Source organism: Psilocybe cubensis, chromosome 10, assembly GCF_017499595.1.
Source record: "Psilocybe cubensis strain MGC-MH-2018 chromosome 10, whole genome shotgun sequence".
NCBI classification, from domain to species: Eukaryota; Fungi; Basidiomycota; class Agaricomycetes; order Agaricales; family Agrocybaceae; genus Psilocybe; species Psilocybe cubensis.
Window position 1 is genome coordinate 2,408,000 of NC_063008.1, and position 24,678 is coordinate 2,432,677.

A 24,678-nucleotide genomic window follows, 5' to 3' on the forward strand; every position below is an offset into this window, starting at 1 on the left:
GCGTCCGCGGTGTGGTTTGCTGATTGCGCCTTCAGTCTTGCGGCCTCCCTGTTTGGCTGTTGATCGCCTGCGGCTTTGGAAGCCGTTTCCTGTGTGGTCAGGTGCTGCAGCAGTGCGTCAGTCCTCGGAGGAAGAGCTAGTGCGGGTTTTGGACTTGCTGAGCTGCACATGGGCGCCGGCAACCAAGGTTGTTTATGGTGCTGGTTTATTGGTTTTTAACGTCTACTGTGATCAGCGCAACCCGCCTATACCGGAGGGTGACCGCGGGCCCATCTCAACCTCTCTGTTGTTGGAATTCATTGCAGCGTGCGCAGGTTTGTATGCAGGTTCCACACTCCGCAACTATTTTTACGGTTTGCGTGCTTGGCATACCCTGCATGGGTTGACTTGGGCGGTGGACGAGACACGCGCTTCTGCCGCTCTCACCGCGGCAGAGCGAGTTGCTCCGCCATCTGCTCGATCACCACGTTTACCCCTGCGTGTGGCGGACATCGAGGCCATGTACACTCGTCTGAACATGGACGACCCTTTTGATGTCGCGTGGTTTGCTTGTCTGACCACTACCTTCTGGTCTGTTTCGCGCCTGGGTGAGTTTACGGTTCCCACTCTCAAGGGTTTTGACCCTGAGCGACACATCAAACCGTCAGATGTCCAGTTTCGCATGCCGGGCGGGCGTTTGGGGCTAGAAGTCACTCTTTTCAAGCTTCCTTGGACAAAGTCGGCTAAGTCGGCAGGGGAGACAGTTCAGTGGGCACGGCAGGATGGTGTAGCGGATCCTGAGGCGGCTCTGCGCCGCCATCTCGATGTCAATGCGCCAGCAGATGGCGAGCACCTTTTTACGCATCGCTTCCGGGGGGCCAGGCGGCCCATGTCAAAGCCTGTCTTTCTCCGCAAACTGAAGTCTGTGGTTGCAGCAGCAGGGATCGACGAGGTGCATGGCCATAGCCTGCGCATTGGCGGGGTCTTGGAATATCTTCTGCGAGGTGTCCCTTTTGAGGTGGTAAAGGTGATTGGGAGATGGGCAAGTGATGCTTTCCAGGTATACTTACGGCGCCATGGTGATGTCCTTGCGCCGTACATCCAGAATCTCCCTATTCTGGAGCCATTCACGCGCTTGGTCATGCCTCGAGTCCGCTAGGGTCAGACCTGAGATGGTTGGTGGAGCGGGGTAAGTCCGTTCTCCTAGTGGTGTGGGGTTCCATCGACAGAGCGCGGTCGTTTGAAGCGTCGTCCGAACTCCTACCCTCTTGTGGGTGTTCAAACTCTGACCGAGCTCTTTTCAGATCACAAAGATCATGCAGACCACTTGGTATTCACAGTGGTTGCTCAACGAGTACGAACATCTCGAGGTTGGAAAAGGAATAAATTTTCTAGGTACATTCTACGAGTGTAGAGTTCTCATAGAATCGGTGTCCGCAGAGAAAATCAATCCTTTTCTCACCCAAACTCGCGATATAGTGCACAGCACTACATCGGATGCGTTTTAGAGTAGCGAGATTGACATTCTCTAAGTATATAGCGCACACACTGCGAGGTAACAGTGCGTGTTGTCTCTTGTTTTCCCGAAACCGAAGACAGGATTAGTCAATCTCGCGGAGAGTTTTTACGCCTCCGTCAGACATAGATCTGTGTTCTGAGTCTAAGGGAAGTGTAACGTAGCGTGACACAGAACCTCGTCTATGTCACGGCTGAGCGAAATTTTGTGAGTGCACCTTGCCTCTCACCTTCGCTCAGCCGCAATCTGCTTCTACGAGAAATTCCTTCGTACAGCAATTTCTCGCTCGAACAAAATTTTGACCCACCCGCCATCCCTCTTCACCACGCGTGGGCTCACTTGCGTTACCTCGATGTGTTCACTCGTAGCATGGAGTTTGGGTGTTCAAACTCTGACCGAGCTCTTTTCAGATCACAAAGATCATGCAGACCACTTGGTATTCACAGTGGTTGCTCAACGAGTACGAACATCTCGAGGTTGGAAAAGGAATAAATTTTCTAGGTACATTCTACGAGTGTAGAGTTCTCATAGAATCGGTGTCCGCAGAGAAAATCAATCCTTTTCTCACCCAAACTCGCGATATAGTGCACAGCACTACATCGGATGCGTTTTAGAGTAGCGAGATTGACATTCTCTAAGTATATAGCGCACACACTGCGAGGTAACAGTGCGTGTTGTCTCTTGTTTTCCCGAAACCGAAGACAGGATTAGTCAATCTCGCGGAGAGTTTTTACGCCTCCGTCAGACAAGTCGAATTCGCCACACAAATTAACGCGTCGCCACACGTCACCTCAATGCGCTCATTCACGTGCTTTGCGCTGATCACGCTATCCAAATTTGAAAGTTGGACGACTGTTCGCCAACAACTTTTATTTTACTTGTGCTCAACAATTGCTGGTGCATGAACGGAACGAAATTCACCAGATATGGCTGGTTGGTGTGTCTGTGGTCTCTCATCATTCCATTCCAGGTACTTTCAGATATGTTCAACTCCAATTTTATCGCCACAATGACAATTACCATGTAGCATGGTTACCACATTTCTGTTCTCAACCAAATCCAGGGGGTTCTGACATGCAAAGGTGCTCCAATCCCTGAGTTTTCCAGGAGAAATGACTTGCCAATCTGTATACCCATGTCGGACGCAATGTTCTCGTTAATCACCTCGATATACACTGTCGGCGGTCTTGTGGGTAGCCTGGTTGCCAACATAGTCATGGACCGTTGGGGCCGTCGAGGCTCGAATCGCATTTCTGCCCTTCTGATAACATTTTTCACGGCCGCCATGGGTCTAACCAGCTCGATACCCCTGCTCTTAATAAGCAGGTAAGATTACTTACTTGCGAGCTTGCATCAGGATGCCAATTGGATTAGATTCATGATAGGCATTGCATCTGGACTGGGTCTATGTGTTGGGCCAATTTATCTTGCCGAAATTGCGCCCTTGAGAATACGAGGGAGCGTTGGTTAGTTTTCCGCTGTATGGCAAGATCATTGAATAATTTGGCTTTAGGCATCTTGACACAGCTTGCCATCGTGTCCGGAGTAATGGGCACTCAGATTGCCGGAATAAACCTGGCATACGCGTCTCAATGGCGTCTTGTCTTTCTCGTGTCGTTCATTCTTTCCGTGCTTCAACTCCTGTCGAGCTCTTTCGTCGTAGAATCACCTGCCTTTCTTTCTGCTCTTCAGCGCCCAGATGATCATAAAGCTGCAGCACAAAGACTCTGGGGAAATACTGCATCGGATGTAGCTTGCAAGTCATTTATTGGGCTGTATACGTTACAACAACGTTACAACTAACAAGAATTAATAGCTGAGGAGACCAGCCTGTTAGACGAAACAGACAACAGACCGCCTCAGCAACAAGAAATCATTTTTATCCCTCAGCTACTTGTCAAGCCAGAGTTGCGAAGACCCCTTGCCATAGTCAGTCTGTCCATGATTGCTCAGCAGATTTCTGGTAGGCCTCCCTAAGTTCGACGAAGTTAAACCTCACTTCCTGTTGTAGGCGTTACAGCAGGTAATTGTCCAAGACGTCTATCATAACCTACTTATTAGCAAGCAGTCTTTTATTATAGCAATGATCTCCTGGCAAAGTCTCTCCCTCAACTTGGTGCCTACATTTCCCTGGGCATTACAATCATAAACGTGCTTATGACTTTCCCGCCGATCTTTCTCATCGAGGTAACTAAAATTCTTTCAATGCGAATGTCGACTCACTCATATTTTTATAGAGAACGGGTAGACGATCACTGCTTACCACCTCCATTCTCGGTGCACTTCTCTCACTTGTCACGGTCGGATTTGCCCTCGATTCAGGGTTTTCGACTCTTGCTAGCATTGCCATTGTGACGTTTGTAATGTTCGTCTTTATACTCTTGCCTTTGGCCTTGTTTGACCTCTATTATTAGGTTTTATGCGATTGGACTCGGCCCTATACCATTCGTGATGATACCTGATGTATCTCCCCCATATGTACGCATGTTCGATCCGTGCCTCTATACATTTACCTGACAGACCGTACGCTCGCACAGGCGGTGTCAGCGCTCTCATCTGTGGCTCTTTCAACCAGTTGTGAGTCATACTTCCACGTTTTAATCCGCTGATCTGAACTCTTTTACGTGCTAGGGTCAACTAGCTTTCTCGTGGGACTTGTCTTCCTCCCAATCAGAAACATTCTGTCCGGAGGAGACATGTACAAAGAGGGAAGGGTGTTTTACGTTTTCGGCTTGCTATTTGGTGTTGCGAGTATCTTGCTCTTTAGGTTCTACAGATAACCTATTGTTAAATGCTACTACTTTGAAGAATGTTTGACGAACTGGGAAAATATAGGTCTATTACTACGCTCGAGGAAAGGACGGGAAATTGCAGGTTCTATTTTCACGCTGAATTGTTTTGCGACATCTAGAGAGCATCGCACAAACGATTCCAGAAAACACTGGTCAAACTATTGAGGTTTATATGGATAATGACGATGATAGACGCAGGAGGTGAACATAGAGTAATCAGGTACGTTGTCTGAGGTCATACAGAATTCTGTAGCATTACTATTTGAAATTTGCAGTGCCTTTACCACTCTTGGGAATCGTTGTCGATCGGGCGCTTAATGTGAACTTTAAACTCACTCTAAAGGTGTGGACATCAATTTGACGTAAATTTTACCACTTCTCGTGAGCAGAGCGCACTGTTTACCAAAATTAGACCATTAAAAGTCGCGGTCTGGGACAGAACATTGAACTCACAATCAAGCTCCCATGTCCACGCAGACCGGTCTTGGTTTGCTAAGTAGAGATACGACTGGCAGGGGAGGGGTGAGCGTATAATTCGTCAGAAACCTTTGAATTGATTTTCAATATATATCACAACTTACAGAGGCAATACTATCTGGTTTGATTTTCGTGTCCTTGACAGCTTCGGGATCTGCTTTGGGATCAAGAGCAATAACTATACATTCGCTTGTCATCAGTCGCTACTCTTGATTTTATCTTTCTACAAGCGTACCTCCATCAATAATAACCTACAACGTAGAGAAAAATCAGTTGTAATGATCAACGGGAACGGATTGGTACCCAGAAACTCACGTGCGCAACATGAATATTCTCTTTCCCAAACTCCTTCGCCAAACTCTGAGACAAAGCCCTCGTCCCCCACTTTCCGGCAGCAAACGCGCTCGTCATCACGTTGCCGCGCATGCTCGCCGTAGCGCCCGTGAAAATCAGCGCGCCGCGTTTCCCACTCGGCTCATCGATGTCATTGCCCTTGAACGTGAGTATCGCGTTGCGGGAGAATGCAAACGCGCCGAACACGTTGGACTGCATACAACTATGAAGATCTTGTGGTGAAACGTCAAGGAAAGGTTTGAAAACTCCAGATCCAACGTTATATACCGCCGCGCGGACGGCGTAGCGTGACTTAGGGAAATGGGCATGGATTGAGGACCAGACTGAGGCCATTTCATCATGCGAATATGATGAAATACCAAACGACTTTGCCTAACGGTGCAGTGGCATATGTATATCTAACATTAAAAATGGAGGAACAGACATACCTGGCCACCTCCCTGGTTGATTTCTTCCACTAACGCGCTAGCACCGTCCGAACCTTCGCGACCAATAAGCGCGACAGTATACCCATTTTTTGCAAACATCCGCCTATAAACCTGTCAAAAATTCACGCATGTGCAATTTATACCATGGGTACCAACGCAGTAGCTGCACCAGTACCAACAGGATTTCCAGCACCTAATTATAAATTACAAATCATGTCAAACTCTCTCCAAACATGCAAACAAGATTCGTACCTGCAATGACTAAAACGCGCTTCGCAGCATGAGAGGCCATTCTACTGGTTCAATCTGGATTTCGTTGTATATGTTGTAGATTCAGTGGGGTACGTGTTTGCGTAATGCGACAATGATGGTTGAGAATAAAGTGGCCTCGTTCCAGTGAATCTCAGACTATTTCACTGGCTCTATTTGTAGCCACAAAGCGGCTAACTGAACCGCAGTTCCGCGTTTGTAATGAATCATTGACTACGACATTCACCGGACTTGGAAGTGTCAAGGCGTCAGTCAGCAGAGCATTTGTAATATGAAAAGTGGATGGGTCGCAAAATGCCTTCAACGGGGTTGGATAATGCTGCGAGTATGATAAACTTTTTATTGTTACTAGTATACAGTTGAACTCAACTTGATTGTGATAGAAAGCATGGAGATTGGGAGAACGTACTGGGCACTAGTTAATACAATTTTGTTTCATCATTGATCAACATACCAACGATAGAGAATGAAATTAACGCCAAAAAAGAGTCCCATAGGAAAACTAGACAGCAAAAACAAGAAAAACAGAAATTTCACAGCAAACAACGAAATTGGGGTTAATCAAGCCAAATATTATAATGTTAAGGGCAAATAGAGAAGTCTATGTCAGGACTTCCCATACCCCTAGCCCGCCGAAGAACAACCCAAGCGAAATCATCGAGTTGATATACACAAACGAGTGGATTCCAATACGTGGAAGGACCCAGGGTGTGTGCATCATTGACATCAATGCCTGGACGAATAGAACAGGCGGGATGGTATACGCCAGTGGACGATTAGAGGCAGGGTATTGGTCCGCAGTAGGGAGGTCAACAAGACTGTCTGCAGTTGAAGGATGTGTGTAGGCAAAAGTCGACCGCATGTACGCTGCTGTTAGGAGCATGCATATGCCTAAGGATGACAAGATAGAGTTGATCCGATGAAGACACGAAATAAACACCGGAATGCGCTATCACACAAAGATAAGATTCTGTAGTTCCACGAGTGAAAAATCAACGCACGATGACGGGGATACCATATACTTCTTCAAGCTCTTCCCTACTCTTGCAAGCCAGCAACTGGTCCAAGTCCCGCTCAACTTCATCTTCCACAGACAGTCGACTAGCTCCATTGGTTGGTTGGTGCGTTAAGAACTGTGCGTGGTCGTGAACCTTTAACAGTGGTTCTTGCTCTCCGTACACAACATCGACAAGCCGATGGTCGCCGTAATGTGAATGTGAGTCAGAGGCCACGGAAGACAGCGAGTCGGAATGCGTCCTCTTGATGGCTCTGGGTGCACTGGGGTTTTGCCTATCTCGTTGCGTCGGCGTGACACTTGAGTCTTCTTCAACCTGAGCCGGAGACCGTGTCGGCGTAACGGCGACGTCGCTTCGCAGTGCTGCAGACTCCATATTGCTTACTGCAGAATTTTTCTTCGCGGTAACGAGGACATCCTTGTACAGTGCGATGCTTTCGTACCCCTGCTTGATACCCACGACGGCTTCCGCTGCTGCCCATCCCAGTGCAACCCACCACACTCTCCTGAACGCATCATCGTGCCAAGTCGGGAAGTGGCGCTTGTGTAGACGTTCCAAATGTTCCGTGGAGTAGTAGGGTATAAGTAGAATAGGTATAGCGAGCTGCCGGAAGAAAAGTGACGAAGCGCTTTGCAAGAATGACGAAAATATCGACGTCAATATTGGGATAATTGTTGGAAACCGGTGAGACGATGCTGGCACAAGGTTGGCACCGGTGAGAGATGTCGCGCAGAGAAAGTCGCGTAGAAGATATGACAGTGCCCAAAGGGACATGGAGACCAACAATTCTGGAATGGGAAATGAGAAATAAGGGGGGTAGGGAAATAGAGATGGTGTCGAGCTTCTGAAAGCGATATTGGGGAGAAGAGCTAAGAAAACAAAGGCGAAAAGCGTCGAAAGGGGGACTAGTGTGTATAGAGCAACAAGATTTTTGTAGCTCCCTGCACCAAAGTGTGATTATATGCGCATTTTGACACCATTCTGTTTGCTTACCACGATATAAACCTTCCTTTGCGAGTTCTTCATCGAGAAGCCATTCTTCTTCCTCTTCACTGAGTTCGCTATTCTCTTCATCGTCGCCATCTGGCCTGGACCCATCTCCCAAAGTCCCTGGGGGAGCCGCGCCCTGCCCTACTGAACCATAATAGCGGTGCAGGCCAGTGTCGCCATTATTACGAACTTGAACCCCGTTTCCCTCCTGCAAATCAGTGTCAGACGGGGAAGTTTCCATATCCTCTTCGGGTACCCTGTTCAAAATCTGTCTCGTAGAGCTGGATCTCGAGCGCCTGTACTCGTCCGGACTGCTTGTGCGAGGGTTGTTGTTATAAGTAGCAACAGGATGGTCGCTGTTGTCAATTTCGAGTCTGATATGAAAGGGTCGCGCCGAAAGAGATGCACCACTTTTGCCTTGGATAGTCTGAACTAGCACACCTTTCGTTTGTATACCTTGACCGTGGTGATAAGAATAGACAGGTTGCTCCCCCGAAACTGCCGCGTTTTTTTTCGCCCCAAGAGATTTGAGATACCTTGTAAAAGCAGATGTACCCAGTAACAAGCGGGGACGCTTTGTATGGGACTGATGAGGAAGAGGGAGGTAAGAGCCCAGTTCAGCATAATCGACATCACTGACAGGCTCGGCGTTGTTCGGGCCAGGCGCTCCATAAATAGGGGCTCCGCCGCTGGCGACAGCCAACCTAGGTCGCCTCGATTCCGCCTCGTTCATAGCTGGCTGTTGCATCGAAACTTCATTTTCTGAGGACATAGAAACTCGTCCTAGCTCGACGTGTGCGAAAAGTCCTTTGTTTCGGCACTAAGAGTCCACGGCCGATTTTCAAGCTCCCCCAATAGCGTAAGGTGCAATTTGACCGCAATTTGTCTCAATCGACAACGGACTGTTTCCTCGACCCGCGTTAGAATCGTTCTCTAGAGGCTATTGATGATGGCTGAAGGGAAGACAGAATCGACGCTGGAGTCGACGGAACTTGACCAGGTACACAGATGGCGTCAACTGTGAGCGATTTCAGCTCAAGTATGGCGTTCAGGTTCTTTGGGACATTTCCGTGGATCAATCACTCACTGTGACTTTCGCTAGTCAAGCTTGTAAGTAAACGGGGATTCAACTATATACTTATGTTTGCATGCAGAAAAGAAGCAACTCCAATGACACTGGACAGTAGTACTTGGTCCGCTCACTCGTGCACTGGCATTCGGCAGTGGCCATCGGAACAAAGCTTGTCCCACCCAAAATCCCACCAAGTGTAGCCGGGTGTGGAAATGGAAGCCTTTCTCCCTGGTATAAATGGCGACAAGAAGCGTCATTTCGTACGAAGGCTCGCTCAGATTACATAGGCCATTGACGAGCTATTTCGAGGGATGGCTAGCTGCGTACAACCAGAGTTCACCCATGTCCAGAAGCAGTTACTGAAAAGCTACCCTACGACTTCTGAAATAGATTCAGAATCAAAAATAAGGGATCAAGAGTACGTTATACATTGATTTGGGTCAGGTGTGCACTCCAGCTGTTGCGGATCTCAGTCAATCCAGACAGCTCAAGATTTTCTATTGTGCAATACTGATCATGACCAGAACACACTGATGACAAGCTACTGGAGAAACGATCCATCATCATTCTCTGTGCCGTGTCCTTCCCGCACTAGTCAATAGAGCCCATAATTTCCGAAGTTACGACGGCAGAATGGTGTCCTTGTGAGTTGATGGGGATTTGTTCTTTTGGTTCTGCGTTGCTTTCAACTGCTCGATTATGTTGACCTCCATCGAACGCTACGTTTGCAAAGCATTGCAGTGCATCCAGAACTCTTTGGCGAAATATACAAACAACGGGATAAATCCTACCTCTTGAGTGGACAATTGGTGGTATAGTTAATTCCATTCCAATATTCAGCTGTAGAGACGTTCCAGCTCAGTGTATTGCCGTTCGCTGTTTCAACGGAAAATTGTGTCATATAAACAGTGTTAATTTACACGGCGGACAATTACCAGTCATTTTGTTAAACGGCATGCATGTTTTATGTCGACACTTCATGAGATATGTTAATATGAGTCGGAGAGAAAGTGAAGAGGGTACATGCCTCTTCAACTTTAGTGTCTTGTTTAAAGATGAGTTCACAATCATTGTTGATGTTGGAAAATTTTTTCTCTGCCAACATGACTTGTGAGTGACGCGAGCCTTGATAGTCCACACCTTTTGGGACCCGCCAAAGGCCTGAGCGCTTGGGTCGAAACCACGCGGAAAGTCGAAACGAGAGTTCCGATGTGGCTGTACCAAACACTGGTAAAATAGGAAGATGGGAGAGGAGGGTGGGATCAAAAAATTTTCCCTGAAAAGATTTCGGAAAGTGAGTTCAAGAGAAGGAGAAACGAAATCTCTTGGAGGAGAGGGAGAGAACCGAGAGATGGGAAAAACGAAACTTCTCGAGAGAGAGCATTATAGGACTGCACGAAATTGAAGAAGGGCATTGAAGTTCAGCATCCTTCATGTCACAAAGAAGACGATCATTATCTGTCACTGGTCAGAGATCCTTTTTCTCGCTCTTATCGTATCCGTCCATGAGCTCGTCTGCGTACTCATCGTTGAAAATTTGGTAACAACAATTGAAGCCTAAAAATAGCGCGCACAATTCCGTTCAACACCATTCGCACTCCCAACGGCTCAATACACTTTCGAAGGTGATTCAGAATACACCAATCCCAGATTTTTAATTATGCATGGTATTGCATTGAGGACCGTTGATGGCTAAGAGGATAGGTGATAGATACAGCAGTAAGACTCAAAAAATAACTAAAATACACTATGCTAAAAAAGAGTGATTTCGGCGCAGCAGCTGGTAGAGGCAAGATATGTAGGATGAACGAGGATCCGTGGATGTGTATTGGAAAAAAGTCCTGGGATGTGCAATGTTAGACGTAAATGGGGCATAAACTACTAGCAATTATAGTCCGCGGCATGCAAGAAATGTACTGAGGGAATAGGATGTTTTGGGTAGGGTGTTGTGTGGCTCAAGCCTGCTTATTGTGCTGTTTGGGAGAGGGTGCTCCATGGGAGACGAATGCAGCAGTCAAGAGTGTGATTGGAATTTTGAGCAGGAGAGAGATTTCCGTAGGCCGTTGTCATGTAACGTCAAGGAGAAGATTCAGTGGTCCGAAGTGCACTCGTGGTAACATGAAAAACCGAACATAAACAGCTGTTAGGTGTCGGATCTGATCATGCTTCGTTGCGTCGACTCAAAGCGAGCCTCCGGAAGGCTTGGGCATGTACCGAGGGAGCGATTCCACAGGCTTCGAGATCAAATATCCCTTCAGCGCCGCCTGCTTCTCGCCCTGCCTGCCAAACCCAAACCCAGCGAACCTAGAGTCCTTTTCACTCGTCGGCTTCTGCGTGGACGCGTCGCTCGACCCAGTGTACAAGTTCGACACAAACGACGGGGGGCTCGACAGGACGGAGGACGCGAGCGGCGCAATTTTGACGGGCCCGACGTGTGTCGGAATCGCGCTCTTCGCCTGCTCACGCCAGGATGTGATGGACCGTTTGACTTTGGCGGATTCGCGGAAGATCAAACCGGCGAATACGTTCAGGCAGCCAATTGCAAAGAGGAAGAATGCAGAGACAAGAGTGAACGTATCGACGTGGTGGGAGAGCACGGCAGCACCGATCCTATAGCGCAACACAAAAGAACTGAGCATGTCGTTCTTGGGAAAGAAAGAAACTGGGAGCAGTAATTGGACTTACAGCATCTGAATAAGTCCCAAAGCACCGAGACCGAAATCCTTCCCTAGAATAGGGAAATACCGGTTGAAGAATTTGGCAGGGAAGCCGAGCTCAGAGAGGATGAGCACGACGGCCTGGAAAATAATGAAAAGCCTATTCAAAACCGCCCAGAAGACGCCCGCTGGCTGGTTAGGCACAGTACTTCCCCTTGATGAGGAGGAACGTGAGTACTTGGAACTAAAATAAAGTGATTACAGATAACGTACAAGATGTAATCCATGTTCATTTCCGTGGATGTCAGTGTCGAATTCAAAGTTCCATCAGCGATCTGCTTTCCCGCGGCCATGTAGCGGTTCACGGCTTTGATGTCGTTGGAGAGCGTGACAATATTGCTGCTGAATACCAGAAGCAGTGCGATGATACTGAGGATACGAATGCCATTGAGACCGATGAAGACATCTAAACAGGAATAAGGTCAAGGCGTCTGGCAGGAGTAAAGATCAAGAAGCTCACAAGCGCGAGGAGGAAGCATTATTGAAGCCTAGTTGTATTTAGTGTCTAATTTGAGTGTAAAGTGAAAGAGATGCAAATTGGTGAATCGTCAAGTTAGTTCGTAATCGGTGGTGTCAACGGTGGATTGGTAAAAAAAATGCAGCGTCGCTATCAAAGCGGTAGAGCGTATATAGCCTTGAAAGAAGTTGAAGAGGACCGTAAGACAAGCACCAGGCAGTAAAAGAAAGAAAAGGAAAGTGGGGAAGGAGAGAGGAATCGAAAAGTCGATCCGTGCTCGCGCTGCGTTGAACCTGTCGGAAGAAGGTGAGTAGATAAAATTGCCAGAACGCCGCAAAGTCTATTGTGCTTATATATTGGCACGGTATTACGAGTTGCATTTTGAGAGAGCCGAGTGGCATCAGCCTCGTTTCATCCCAAAGCCCGTAGAGGACAAAAGAGTTCATTGTTCTGGTCATTGTCCAACCTGAGAAAACCGGTCAGTGCCATCGGCGGCACGCGAATTGTCACAGTCACGGCCAATGTCACGGGCCAGAACAAAGAGTGTCGACATGACAACCCCTGCCAAGGTTATTTCTGGGGCGGCGGGGCCTTATTTCATTTCTTCAACAACACGTCAATAGGTCGAGAAGCCAGGAATTAAAGCTTCGCTGAGTTGTTGGATCCATCTGTTGCCTTGTATTCTGGCAAGGTGTGTCGATGGACTACGAAGACAACAAAATAGCAAGATGTAGTGCCACGACTGCCGTCTCCGAATGAAATTTGTCATGCTTGAACAATTCGAAAGGTTCGTCAAAGAAGTACTAAGGTTACGTTAACTGAGTGTAGTAGAATAAATCAAGTTTCAATACTTCGTTCATCAAGTTATACAAAGAGTTGTCCTTACATCTGTCTGGTATCCAATCCCGAAATGAGAATTTTAAGCCGTCAATTTCACCAAAACCTTGCGCGACTCCATTGGAATCACGACCCACGACGGGGAGTTGAAGGTCAGTGAAGGCATTGATCACTTGAAAAAGTAAAGCGATTTGGAAATGGTGTCGTTCGGTTACGTCATTTTCTTCAAGTTGAATGAGTTCATCTCATACTTCCCCGAGTCAGGACCTCGAGAAAGAAATTGAAACCATCATATTCACGAGCAACAGATTACAAATGATGTTCAATATTCCCAGTCCTGCACCGCGTCAATGCTCAATATTCCAGCGTCGCGAAGTCTCGCCAGATGCAAATCGCGTCGCAAAATGTCCATGAATTGTTCACGATGGGATTGGATAGCAGCATTATTGATGGTCAGATTGACCTTCTTCACAGTGGCGAGATTTGAGGAAAGAAGCGTGTCCGCTAAGTCCTGCCATGGATAATTGAAGTAAAAGTATCTCGAATCGCGCTCCAACCCCAGTCCGACTGGCCTCACATTGAAGGTGACCTCTGACAGAGAGCCGACTGACGAAGTTGAAAGCGTTTCGAGACACCCGATCATCCATGGTATGCGACAAATATATAGCATGGCTTCCCGAGAGCAGGTAATATGCAGATCGGCGCAGAAAATCAGTCTGCGGAGCTTTTGCAATTGACCCAAGTTTATACAAGGGACATTTTGATGGGCATTAAGCACCCGGCCAATGTGCTCGTAGGCGATTTCTACAGGGTCGACTAAATGAATATTTTTACATCAGACATTGTAGGCACAAACGAGAAGACTCACAGTTCAATAGAGCGCGAATGGTGAGCACCTCCAATGAAGCTGCGGAAAGTCCAAGAATAGGATCAAACTTGCCGATATCCGCTGAACATTGGATCGTGAGGTGTAGCTCAACAAGGTGGTCCAACGAAAAAATGGTCTGAAATTGGGGTAAATCGAAGTAGTATAGTCTGCCCAGAATCAGTGATTCCAAGGGATGTGGTGGCAAAGTCGATGTACCATCGGAGCGAGGTGCACCAACATTGTAAGAGAGATGTCTGATCCGCGATGCTGATACAACTTCAAGAGGAAATCCCAAAATGCCATGAATATGAAATGTGTGCAATTGGCTCTTGCGGAAGACGGTTTTTAAAGCATGTTGAAAATTGGAAGGAAGGGATTCCCACAGCGTCATTGTTTGCGCATAAATTGTAATTTCCTCCAATTCTTCAAAGCGAGGTAGGAGATCCTGCATCGTAGTGTCGTCCGTGATCCAACATTCATTGTGATATTCCCGAGAACAATCAATGGTCAGGCTCCGCACGTACTTCGCGATATTTGGGTGTGCTTCAATGAGTGACAATATTTTTGTGGGCTTGAGAAATTCCGAGGCGTCTTTAACGGAATCACGAACGGTGATTCTTTCACCGACAAGCATAGACCGAAAGAGGTACAGATGGGATATCTCGTAGAAGGAGCGATTGACGAGTGAGGCCTTCTTGAGGTTGGGTTTATCACAGAAATAGAGAATTAGACCATATATTTCGTACGGGAGTTGAGGTAGGTTTTTCTCCGTCATGGTCATTGGAATTCAAAAGGATCCCATTGATGGACTCGAAGAAGGTTTTAGATTGAGACCGAAGTAGGACCCAAGATTCCGTCAGTGGACGAATGTCTTTGAAATGTCTTGGGCATACTGACAATGTGGTTAGGGTTATTCACAGGTCCCCGATTGGCAAGGCCACTGAAACAACCGTGTCATGTTTCTGTTAAGAGGAAGTTTTGATTGGCGACAACTGTTCACGGCTATACGAGTCAATCCGAAGCCAATTTTCCGCTTGTAACCTATCGGATCAGATCTTCTACAGTTGAGCTCAAGTTAAGCTCCATCTGAGCGTATCATTCACCTGTAAAGTAAGTCTGGAGTGAAGTTAATGAGCTTGTTCGAACAGGCAGATCACTCGGACCGCGCATATTTGTGTCTGGTTCGTGTCATAGAGTCAATTCATTCGTTTCTGTCGTGTTATCGAGGTCGGGACATATGTCAATCAAAAAAGCTACCGGAAATACCATTTTATGAACATTCCGATGTTCAAATGTTCAGTATCGCGAAGCCTTGCCAGATTCCGCCACGCACAGAATGTCCTGAACTGCTGTTGGCCCTGGAAAGCCTGAGACGCTGAATAGTGACGTCATTGATGCTGAGGTCGAACTTCAATTGCTCGTTGCAAGCTCGTTGCCAAAGCAAAATAGATGTGTACGAGAGGTACGGGCAGTCAAGATTCAGTCTAGCCCCAAGAGGAAATCCAGTTAACAGAGGAGATTGGAACGCGTCCCTTAGAGATTGAAAAGGAAAGACGTCAGGACGCTACCAATTCCAGCGATTGCGAACGCAGTGATTTCTCCCAACTGAGGTAGAAGCTCTTGTATCGTAGTATCGCCTGTAGCCCATCAGTCATAGTGATCTCTGGGAGTAGAGACAGTCCAGAGGTTTCCCACATATCCTGCAATATCGAGGCGCGCCTCGACTGGCAAAAAAAGATTCCGGGTCTGATGGCTTGGGCCACATCGTCGATGTCACGAAGAACATACTCCTCAACCGCAAGAAAGTGAAAGATAAAATTGGGTGATATCTGTGAAGATGTTGACGAGTGAGGCCATCTCAAAACCTGGCGTATCGTAGAATCAGAGAGTCAAGCCTGACAGTTTGTGTGGATGCTGACGCGGGGGCAGCGGCTTTTGATTATGCATCGTGTACGGCTTTGATGACGCAGTCAAAGAAAATAAGGTGAGAGAGTTGCAACCAGATTGGTTTTAAGACCAGTGATACGACCAGGACGTCTCTAAATATCTGGTCGTCATTCAGGCAACGGAGACTGTCATCGTTCTGGTTCAGGAGCAAAGCGGTGTTTGGTGTTGATTGTCACAGTGATAACACTGCGCTTTTGGCATCATCGGCGACTTGTCCCCTGACCTTTACAGCCATATTGCTACCCACCTTCTGGGATTGTCTGATCTGCGATTTACGACTATTAGGACCCTTTACGACCTCTAGCAGAGAGTTCAACGACTATACTTACTGATGTCACGGCGGAGCTATGACAGTTTTGCCCACGAGAGTCGGTTGTCCAAGTATCGGGTAACAGACGATGATTTATTCGAGTGTGTTTTATACTCTTTGTTTGATGGAGAAATTTAATTCACTTCTACTACGCAGCTATGTTCTACGCGTAGCGTGAGTCTTCTGCCTTCACCACGACCGACAGATTGATATCGATGATGCACTAGACTTTTGGCCTATCTTATGGTCCCAAAGGTGAACGAATCACCAAAAAACTCAACTACAAACGATGCCCGGGATCGCGAACATTCGTCCAGGCTCTCAGCACTCTCGAATTTTTCTATTGGAGACATGTTCAGAGACATTGGCAGCTCAAAGAGTGTCAAGTTCCCGGAGAAGATGCTCAAGATTCTGGAACAGAAGTTGCAGGATATAGCCATGGGCAAGTTGGCTGCGTGCGTGCATTATTCTAACCATATATCCTCTACTCATTCCTCTTTTTTAGGTATTCGGATCAGCTCGTGCGACGTACTATGGCCAAGTTTTGGGGACAGTTCAAGGTCGAAAGTTTCAAGCGACAGATGAAGGAGAATCGCAAGATCGAAGAGCTCATTCTCATGTTTGCAACCCATGCAACTTCGGTGCTCAAGAAGGAACCTACGCTCGCAGGCGACGGATGGAAACCTGAGCTGAACAACCAGATTGCCCATTTCATCAAGCTTCTGAGGGAATGTTTGCGCAGTGTGAATCATGTCTCCCCCGAGCTCCTATCACGCCTCGATGCATACACGGCGAAATTGGCACCAACTTTACAACAAGGATACTCCCAAAGTGACTCGGGATACGACTCGGCTTCAACGAGGGGAGACCGGGAACCGATTCCAAGTCTCAGTGCAAGTGTCGGCGACATGCATTTGGTCAAAGTTGTAACCGACTTGTTTAAGCTTCCGGAGTCAGCTGTCCAAGAAGAGGTGGACAAGATACGTGGGTCGATTGTATCGGAAAAGGTGCGTCCACATCTCGGAGCATAGGCATGGTACTAACATTTTACCACAGGCTGCTATGACGGACTTGAAGGTACTCAGACTTGCTCGCATGTATGATCACGGACTCATTTTTTGAAGACATGCCTCAAAAACATCGCTGCAGGAGCACCATTCCCAGGTCGACGCGAAGACTTTGACAGCGATGCAGCGTGGCATCACTGGCGCACCCTGGAGACGACGCACCTCCAGCAACTCATGGTGATCATGGTGCAGTTCAACCCTGAGCTCGCCAAATCTACCCCATCCGACATTCTCCCTGCAATTCAGACAACCAGCACTGGACGTCCTGGCTCACTGTACTCCCAAATCGAATCACCAACCGCCACCCGACATCCATCTATCAGCAGCAGGAGGTCCATGTTCAGCGCAGACTTCAATCTCTCTTCGAATGGAGGTGGATCAATACATGAGGATAGCATTCCTGAAGATGACGATCTACCCATTGGACACCACTTCACTTTCATCCCGCCCAATCCCAAAAAATTCTACAAGCGTCTGGTGGAATTCTGCCTTATCGCGGATCTGGAGGTCATGCTCTCCCCCGAGGTAGATGACAATGATGAAGTTTCATTGGGAATTTTATCGCCTGCACATATTGAGCTAATCAATGAGTGTGCACTAAGGTGGCGGATAGGCCACTCGTATCGCGCAGCTTGTTTCTTGGACCTTGTCAAACAGTTTTATGAGCGGAATGATGTCCCAATGGAATGCATCCCAGAGGCCCTGCAGAACGTGACCAGAGTGATACACGAAACCGAGCTGGAGCTATGGCCTGTCCAGGATGTATGTCTCCTTCGAAGTCACTACCTACCAGCCGTAAATGACTGACATTTTATTCAGATCGATTATCTCGCAAACACATATGCATCCCTTTTCAACGTCTTCCTTTCCTCCCTCTATCACTCCATGGATGCAATTCCTAACCTCAAGGTTTCAGAATTAGAACCTTACCTTGCAGTCCTCAACCATATCCGCGAATCCAGCTTGTTATCCCGCTTCGACATTGACATTGAGGCGCGCATGCAGGACGTGAAGCAACGGATACGGCAGGTGTCGGCAGAATGGTTCGACATCGTTATACACGAAAAGCAGAGCGCTCCAGGCGTGAATCGCGCGCTCCCGCTTCTGCTAATGACAGACGAGATCGAGAAAGGGGCCAAAGGGCTGGATAAAAAATTCCCTGAGCCTTTGCTGGGGTACGTGATCGTGTACTTCTGCAGCCTTGATGCTGACGTTACTATAGGAAGATTGACATCGTGTCGCTGTTTGTTGAGATGGTCGTACCGAAGTTGATTGGAGAATTGCAGGCGTCTCAGAAAAGGCTTTTCGAGAGCTCGATGAATGGTCCTACGCCAGATGTGCCAATTCAAGATATCTTTGCGCTTTATAGACGGACAACAATGCTGATGGGGATGTATCGCGCGTTCGTGCCTGAGTATATAAATCTTTTTTTATCCACATAGTTCCTTATTGATGTTTGGACAGAGGTCCTTTTGATTTCCAGATCGCAGTGTTCTTTGAGCCTTATGTTCGTACATGGCTTACTAATACGGATAACAAGACGAAGCAGTGGGTAGAAGCGGTATGCTGTGTGCTATGTGTTCTAAATTCCACGAATGACTGACCTTTGTTCGACACCAGGCTATCTCTCATGATAAAGTGAGTTTTACATGCCATGGCCTCCAATAGTCATTGTGTTAATTATCGTCCCCCAAGTTCGAAGCAGAAAGCGTGGAAGGACACAGTTCCTCGATCGTGGACTTGTTTGACTCTTTGCGGAGTCCTATTAATTTCCTTCAAGAATTGGAATGGGCAGACGAATACCAAGAAGGTCGCTTTTTCACGAGTCTATCAAAGGTACACTTGATCCGTTTCTTCCAGCTTCGAAAGTTGTTCATAATTGCAATACTCTCAGACGATATCTAAAGCCATTGACCAATACTGTCGCTCCATCGAGACGCTTTTCCTAAACGAGATGTTCCCCCGTCCCTCCGAATACATACAACCCCAAAAGTCCTCCGCATGGCTCGAAAAGGCGAAGCAACTCGCAGTGACAGGCGAGAAGCGCGTCGAGCCGTTCAACTTCCGTCCCGAATCATGCGTCAAACTTAACAACGTCGAGGCGGCACGCAAGCTGCTCGACAACATGTACAACCAGATGAAGGCAGACGAGATCGCGGAGATGCTGCGGACGGCGGCGCCCCCTGTGCCGGATAAGAAGGAGCGGGATACGTTCTTGTTCTCGGTGAAGATTGTCATTGCGGAGGGCCTGGTGCCGCTGGACAGCTCGCCGAGCTCGAAGTTGGATACATTTGTGACGTTGAGCGACGAGGCTGGGACGAGGCTGGCGAAGACGAGGACGATATATGAGTCGCTCAACCCCAGGTGTACGTCCTTTCAAAATTTCTGTTCTTTGTATGTATCTGACATCAACGATGTCGTGGACAGGGGATGAGACATTTGATCTTTCAGTCGAAAAGCCGCTTTGGCTGATGGTGTCTGTGCGGGACCGAGCACTCGTTGGCAAGCATGACATCGTGGGCCGCGCATATCTGTGTCTCGACCCACGTCGGTTCAGCGATTTCCTTGCACATGAATTATGGATGGACCTAGATACTCAAGGGCGAATTCTGGTCCGAGTGAGTATGGAAGGCGAGAAAGATGACATCCAGTTCTACTTTGGCCGAGCGTTCAGGAGTTTGAAGCGGGCAGAAGCAGACATGCTGAGGATTTTCATCGATAAAGTTTGTTTTTATATTCTTCGATTTTTTTTCTTCGAGCATTGTTCATCTTTTTTTGATACAGATGTCGCCTTTCATCCAGCAGTGTTTGTCGCGAAATGTGTTGAAGACGCTGCTCAAGTCGCGCGACGCCGGACTGGACTACAACAAAGCACTAGGAAATGTAACCGCTCTGTACCGGTCCGCGCTAGGAGCGACGTCTTCCGAGCCACAGATACCTCTACCCTCTGCAGAGAAACCGCGCGTACGACCGGAAGAGCTGACGGATGTCGAGATCGAGCAGGCTATTTTGCCTCTGTTCGACTACTTTGATGCGAACCTGCAAACCCTGAACACGTACCTGAGCGATAATGCGAAGGAGATGGTTATGACGAGGGTGTGGAAGGAGATTTTGACGGTGATTGAAGGGTTGTTGATCCCGCCATTGAGCGATATTGCTAGTGAGATGAAGCCGTTGAGTGACAAGGAAGTGGATATTGTGTTTAGATGGCTGAAGGTGTGTTTTTATCTGGTATATGAATGGCTTGTCTCTCTAAATTTGTGTTCCAAAGTTCTTGAGGGACTATTTCTACGCAAATGGAGAAGGCCCGGTCTCTCAGGAAGTGTTGAACAGTCAGAAGCACAGAGATGTTCTTTCAATACGGCTCTACTACGACTGGCATACGTAAGTCTTTTTTATTCTATCTGCTCTATTACAACTCACAGGTGGCCTCAGCGATGCGTTGATGGAGGAGTGTGTGCGCATGATGCAGCAAAGTCTGCGCTCTGCGCCTTCAATCAAGAAACGTGCCAAGAGTGTGTACAGCCAGCGGAATCTGGGCACCATCAAGGAGAGGAAGAAGGAAAAGAAACAGGAGACAGAGACGGCTAGTGAACAAATCATCATGCGGATCCTGCGGATGCGGTGAGCCCCTATCTTTCTTCTTACCCTTGGAGACGCGTTGATGTGTTGTGGCCTTAGACCAAGGACCCAAGAATTTATAGCGCAACAGTTGCAAATCATGCAGACCATGCAGGCGGAGCAAGAACAACGCGCCAAGGAAGCAGAGGCGCGAAAGGCGAAACGTCAACACAATCGTGAGCAGATCCCTGCGGTCCCTCCGCTCCCTGTGCCATGATTTTCCGGATATGTTGTGTGCGTACACGTATGGATGTGACTTTTTCTATTCATGGAGTCGTTAGTGGATGACTTGACTCTCGGTACATTTGTTGGACAAGACTCTTTCCTTTCTATTTTTTGCATACATTCGCCCCCTTCTATTCGCTTTCTTGATACCATTCACTTCTATTGCTGCCCTATAATCTTGGTTTTTTTCTAATGATTGATGATTAAGCGACTGCCAGCTCACCCAATAATGGAGAGGCCTCGGAGGAATGAGTCACATGATGTAAATTGCAGCAATTGACGTGTCTCTGCCACGACGGCTGTTGGACTTTGTAGAATTTGAATCTCTTCCCCGTTCCCCATTCTCGATGCCCGTCTAGATCTAACTTTTACTACCACCCACATTATAATATCCAAAAATGCGGCTATTGACTCTATGGAGTCTCGTTTCTCTCTCCCTCTTAACATATCTTCCCCAGTACTCCCTGGCGTCTGTCCTCGCGATCGACTACGGCAATGACTTTATCAAGGCGTCTCTAATGAAACCCGGTGTTCCCTTCGACGTGATATTGAACAAGGATTCTAAGAGGAAGATTAGCTCTGTAGTTGCGTGGAAGAAGGGCGACAGGCTGTTTGGACAGGACGCTTTCAACCTAGTGCGCTTTTTGAGCTATACTCTAGAAGATACAAGTCAATGCTGATCAGCTCCATAGGCTTCCAGATTCCCATCGGACACCTTTTCGTCGTTGAAACTGCTTCAAGCGTCGCCGTTTGACGCCCCTGTCGTTTCGTACTATGGCAAGGTCTCCACTTCCGACGTCGTCGAGTCCGACCGCAAGACCGTCTCTCTCGTCCAATCCGATGGCACAGAATGGGCCGTCGAAGAGCTCGTCGCGATGGAGTTTGCGTACATCAAGCACCTCGCCGAGCTTGTCGCCAACGAAAAGGTCTCCGACGTCATCGTCACCGTGCCCCCTTATTTCTCTCAATTCGAACGTGACGCCATCGCAGACGCTATTGAGATTTCTGGCCTCAGAACGCTTGCCCTCATCAACGACGGCACAGCGGTTGCTGTGAACTATGCGATGACGCGGACATTCTCCACACCCGAGTACCACATCATCTACGACGCCGGCGCTTCAGGGATCAGGGCCACAGTAGCCTCGTTCACCACAGCATCCGACCCGAAGACTGGTGCTTCCGGAACGCACATCGCTGTTGCGGGAGTTGGGTATGACCGCGACCTTGGAGGAATTGAACTCGACAGGCGCATGCGTGAGATTCTCATCGAGGCCTTCAACACCAAACACAGAAGGAATATTCGAGAGGACAAACGTGGCATGGCCAAGCTTTGGAAAGAAGCTCAGCGAGTAAAAGCTATACTGAGCGCCAATACCGAGGTCATTTCGAACATCGAAAGCTTGGCCTGGGATATCGATTTCAAAACCAAAGTCACCCGTGCACAGTTCGAGGCTGCTTGTGAAGATCTCAAGGGAGAGTTCGCCAAGCCCATTGAGAGCGCTTTGAAGAACGCTGGTTTGACTCTGGTAGGCGTTTGTCAAAAATATCTTTTTATATACTTATTTTAAATTTGTATACAGGACAACATAACTTCCGTCATTTTGATGGGAGGATCGACGAGGACGCCCATGATTCAAGCTGCTCTCAAAGCTGCTGTTGGAGAGTGCGTAAAAATGTTTTAAACCTCCTATCAATTTTCTTATTATTTTTTTATTTATTTCAGGGACAAGATTGCCACCAACGTTAATACCGACGAAGCCGCTGTTCTTGGCGCTGCCCTTCACGGTGCCAGTCTTTCCAGGCAATTCAAGACAAAGAACATCAAAGTCAGCGACATTGGCGTGCACGATGTCCAAGTCTCGTATTTCGCCGCTCCGACGTCATCAAACACACGCCCACGTAGCATCACCACCCTGATCTTCCCCGCTGGCTCAAAGGTTGGCACGAAGAAGGTGCTCACTTTCAAAAGAAAGGAGGACTTCTCGCTCTTCTTGGATTACAAGAACCCCGTTGCCCCTGGCTTCCCCACGCGCATGTTGGAGGTTGACCTTGGAAATGTTACAGAAGCCATCGCTAATTTGACTGAGCGGGGAGCCACCGATCCTGTGGTTAAAGCCACACTTACTCTCTCTGAATCTGGATTTGTTTCTGTTACCGACGCAATTGCATTCGGAGAGATCAAGGACGAGAGTCTTACTGGTAAGCTGTCTATCTACTTCGTGATCCTATTGCATTCAATTTATATTTAACTAGGTAAACTAAAAGGACTCTTCGGAGGAGGGAGCTCCTCGAGCGATGAGGCTACACAATCTGCTGAAAATGTTCCCCCTCGCGACTCTGACACTGCCTCTCCGTCGTCTTCTGCGGCTGCAGAGACTCCTTCATCGTCAGCAGCTGCCGAAAAGGACAAGAAACCTGCCGTCCCTGTAGAAAACACTATTCCCTTAACTATTTCAGTTAGATTTACGACGATACCACCCATGACCGTAGACGAAAAGAAAAAGGCGCGCGGAAGGTACATTACTGCTTGCCCAGTATCACTCATTTTGCACTACTTACTTTTTTCTGTGCCGCAGACTACGTGCTATCGACCTCGAAGAGTCGGCCAAGAGCCGCCGCGAAGAGGCCAGGAACACGTTCGAGAGCTATCTCTATAGACTGCGCGACCTCCTGAACGACGAGAGCGCCGACACCCCATTCAAGAAGTGCTCGCAGAGTAGCGAGAGGCAGGCCATCTCTGAGAAACTCGACGAGAGCTTCGCGTGGCTGTTTGACCGAGGTGATCTCGCCGAGACTTCACAGTTTTTGGATAAGAGGATTGCTCTTGAGTATGTCCTTGCTACCTTTTCTTTAATTGGTAGAGTGCAGTTCTGATAGGCGTTTTTGTGTATAGAACCCTAGAGAAGCCTATCATCCACCGATACCAGGAGATCGAAGCCTTCCCCCAGGCACTCAACAACTCCCAGATGTGGAACTGGAGCACGCGTCTGTTCCTCCAAGAGGCACGGGCCAACCTCACAGCAGAGCTCGCCGCCGACCTTCCCTCCAAATGGACCAAAGACGAGCTCGACGGCCTCGAGAAGACGCTGCGTGAGCATGAGGCCTGGCTGAGCGAGTGGGTCGAGAAGCAAAAGTCGGTCAAGTCCAATGAGGACCCGGTGATTGAGACGACGGAGATGAAGGCGCGCGCCAAGGTTCTGGAGACGCACTTGCAAAAGCTGTGGAAGCGTAAGGTTCCAAAAGTTATCAAGAAGAAGCCCAAACCGACTGCGACGACGTCGGCTGAGACGCCCGTCGAAACGGATGGTGCTGCGGGTGAGGAAGAAAATGGCGAGGAGGCGCCGTTTAATGAGGGTGCAGGCGAGGAGGATCAGGTTCCATTGCAGGAGGATGACAGACCTCATGATGAGCTTTAATGAAAGGCATAGTGGTCATTATTAGCTATCCCATTTATTGTTAAAGGAAACGCAATGCATTAATTTATCCATTTTTTGGGAAATGTAGATGACGCACGACTTGTAATGACAATTTGTAGGTATAAAAAAGAATTCCCTGAATCTAATAGGGGAGATGACAGATGTACAGAAAGGGGTGGGTAATACAACAAAGAATGCAGTGATTGAATAAATGATTGTACAGAACATTGGGGAGAAAGAAAAAAAAGAAAAGAAAAAAACAGAGTGCGTATTTAATGAATTTATTTCAACTTTTTCACGTACGTTTATTAAGCCACAT

General features: G+C 47.9%; 6 protein-coding genes across 6 annotated transcripts; 2 read left to right on the plus strand and 4 right to left on the minus strand.

Moving 5' to 3' along the window:
* Positions 1–4,656: 4,656 nt before the first annotated feature.
* Positions 4,657–5,838, minus strand: JR316_0010999 (putative oxidoreductase YoxD; the record flags this gene model as incomplete). The annotated part of the gene is made up of 8 exons (XM_047896663.1): positions 4,657–4,682; positions 4,741–4,795; positions 4,869–4,942; positions 5,000–5,015; positions 5,080–5,490; positions 5,547–5,649; positions 5,703–5,739; positions 5,799–5,838. The coding sequence occupies 8 exons, from the start codon at positions 5,836–5,838 to the stop codon at positions 4,657–4,659; spliced, it is 762 nt and encodes a 253-aa protein (XP_047744708.1).
* A 579-nt stretch (positions 5,839–6,417) lies between these two features.
* JR316_0011000 (uncharacterized protein) lies at positions 6,418–8,594 on the minus strand (the record flags this gene model as incomplete). The annotated part of the gene is made up of 3 exons (XM_047896664.1): positions 6,418–6,765; positions 6,818–7,773; positions 7,826–8,594. 3 exons carry the CDS (start codon positions 8,592–8,594, stop codon positions 6,418–6,420), a joined length of 2,073 nt encoding a protein of 690 aa, XP_047744709.1.
* Positions 8,595–11,074: 2,480 nt separating this feature from the next.
* JR316_0011001 (uncharacterized protein) lies at positions 11,075–12,090 on the minus strand (the record flags this gene model as incomplete). Its single annotated transcript, XM_047896665.1, has 4 exons — positions 11,075–11,504; positions 11,580–11,765; positions 11,825–12,017; positions 12,072–12,090. The coding sequence occupies 4 exons, from the start codon at positions 12,088–12,090 to the stop codon at positions 11,075–11,077; spliced, it is 828 nt and encodes a 275-aa protein (XP_047744710.1).
* Positions 12,091–13,227: 1,137 nt separating this feature from the next.
* On the minus strand, positions 13,228–14,548 carry JR316_0011002 (uncharacterized protein; the record flags this gene model as incomplete). Its single annotated transcript, XM_047896666.1, has 2 exons — positions 13,228–13,721; positions 13,774–14,548. 2 exons carry the CDS (start codon positions 14,546–14,548, stop codon positions 13,228–13,230), a joined length of 1,269 nt encoding a protein of 422 aa, XP_047744711.1.
* A 1,725-nt stretch (positions 14,549–16,273) lies between these two features.
* On the plus strand, positions 16,274–20,935 carry JR316_0011003 (uncharacterized protein; the record flags this gene model as incomplete). Its single annotated transcript, XM_047896667.1, has 15 exons — positions 16,274–16,485; positions 16,536–17,037; positions 17,087–17,107; positions 17,155–17,859; positions 17,917–18,272; positions 18,320–18,511; positions 18,562–18,658; positions 18,718–18,735; positions 18,793–18,933; positions 18,992–19,463; positions 19,525–19,820; positions 19,882–20,313; positions 20,369–20,481; positions 20,533–20,721; positions 20,779–20,935. 15 exons carry the CDS (start codon positions 16,274–16,276, stop codon positions 20,933–20,935), a joined length of 3,903 nt encoding a protein of 1,300 aa, XP_047744712.1.
* Positions 20,936–21,341: 406 nt separating this feature from the next.
* JR316_0011004 (Hypoxia up-regulated protein 1) lies at positions 21,342–24,359 on the plus strand (the record flags this gene model as incomplete). Its single annotated transcript, XM_047896668.1, has 7 exons — positions 21,342–21,578; positions 21,636–22,469; positions 22,524–22,606; positions 22,667–23,142; positions 23,197–23,458; positions 23,520–23,771; positions 23,837–24,359. The coding sequence occupies 7 exons, from the start codon at positions 21,342–21,344 to the stop codon at positions 24,357–24,359; spliced, it is 2,667 nt and encodes an 888-aa protein (XP_047744713.1).
* Positions 24,360–24,678: the final 319 nt, after the last annotated feature.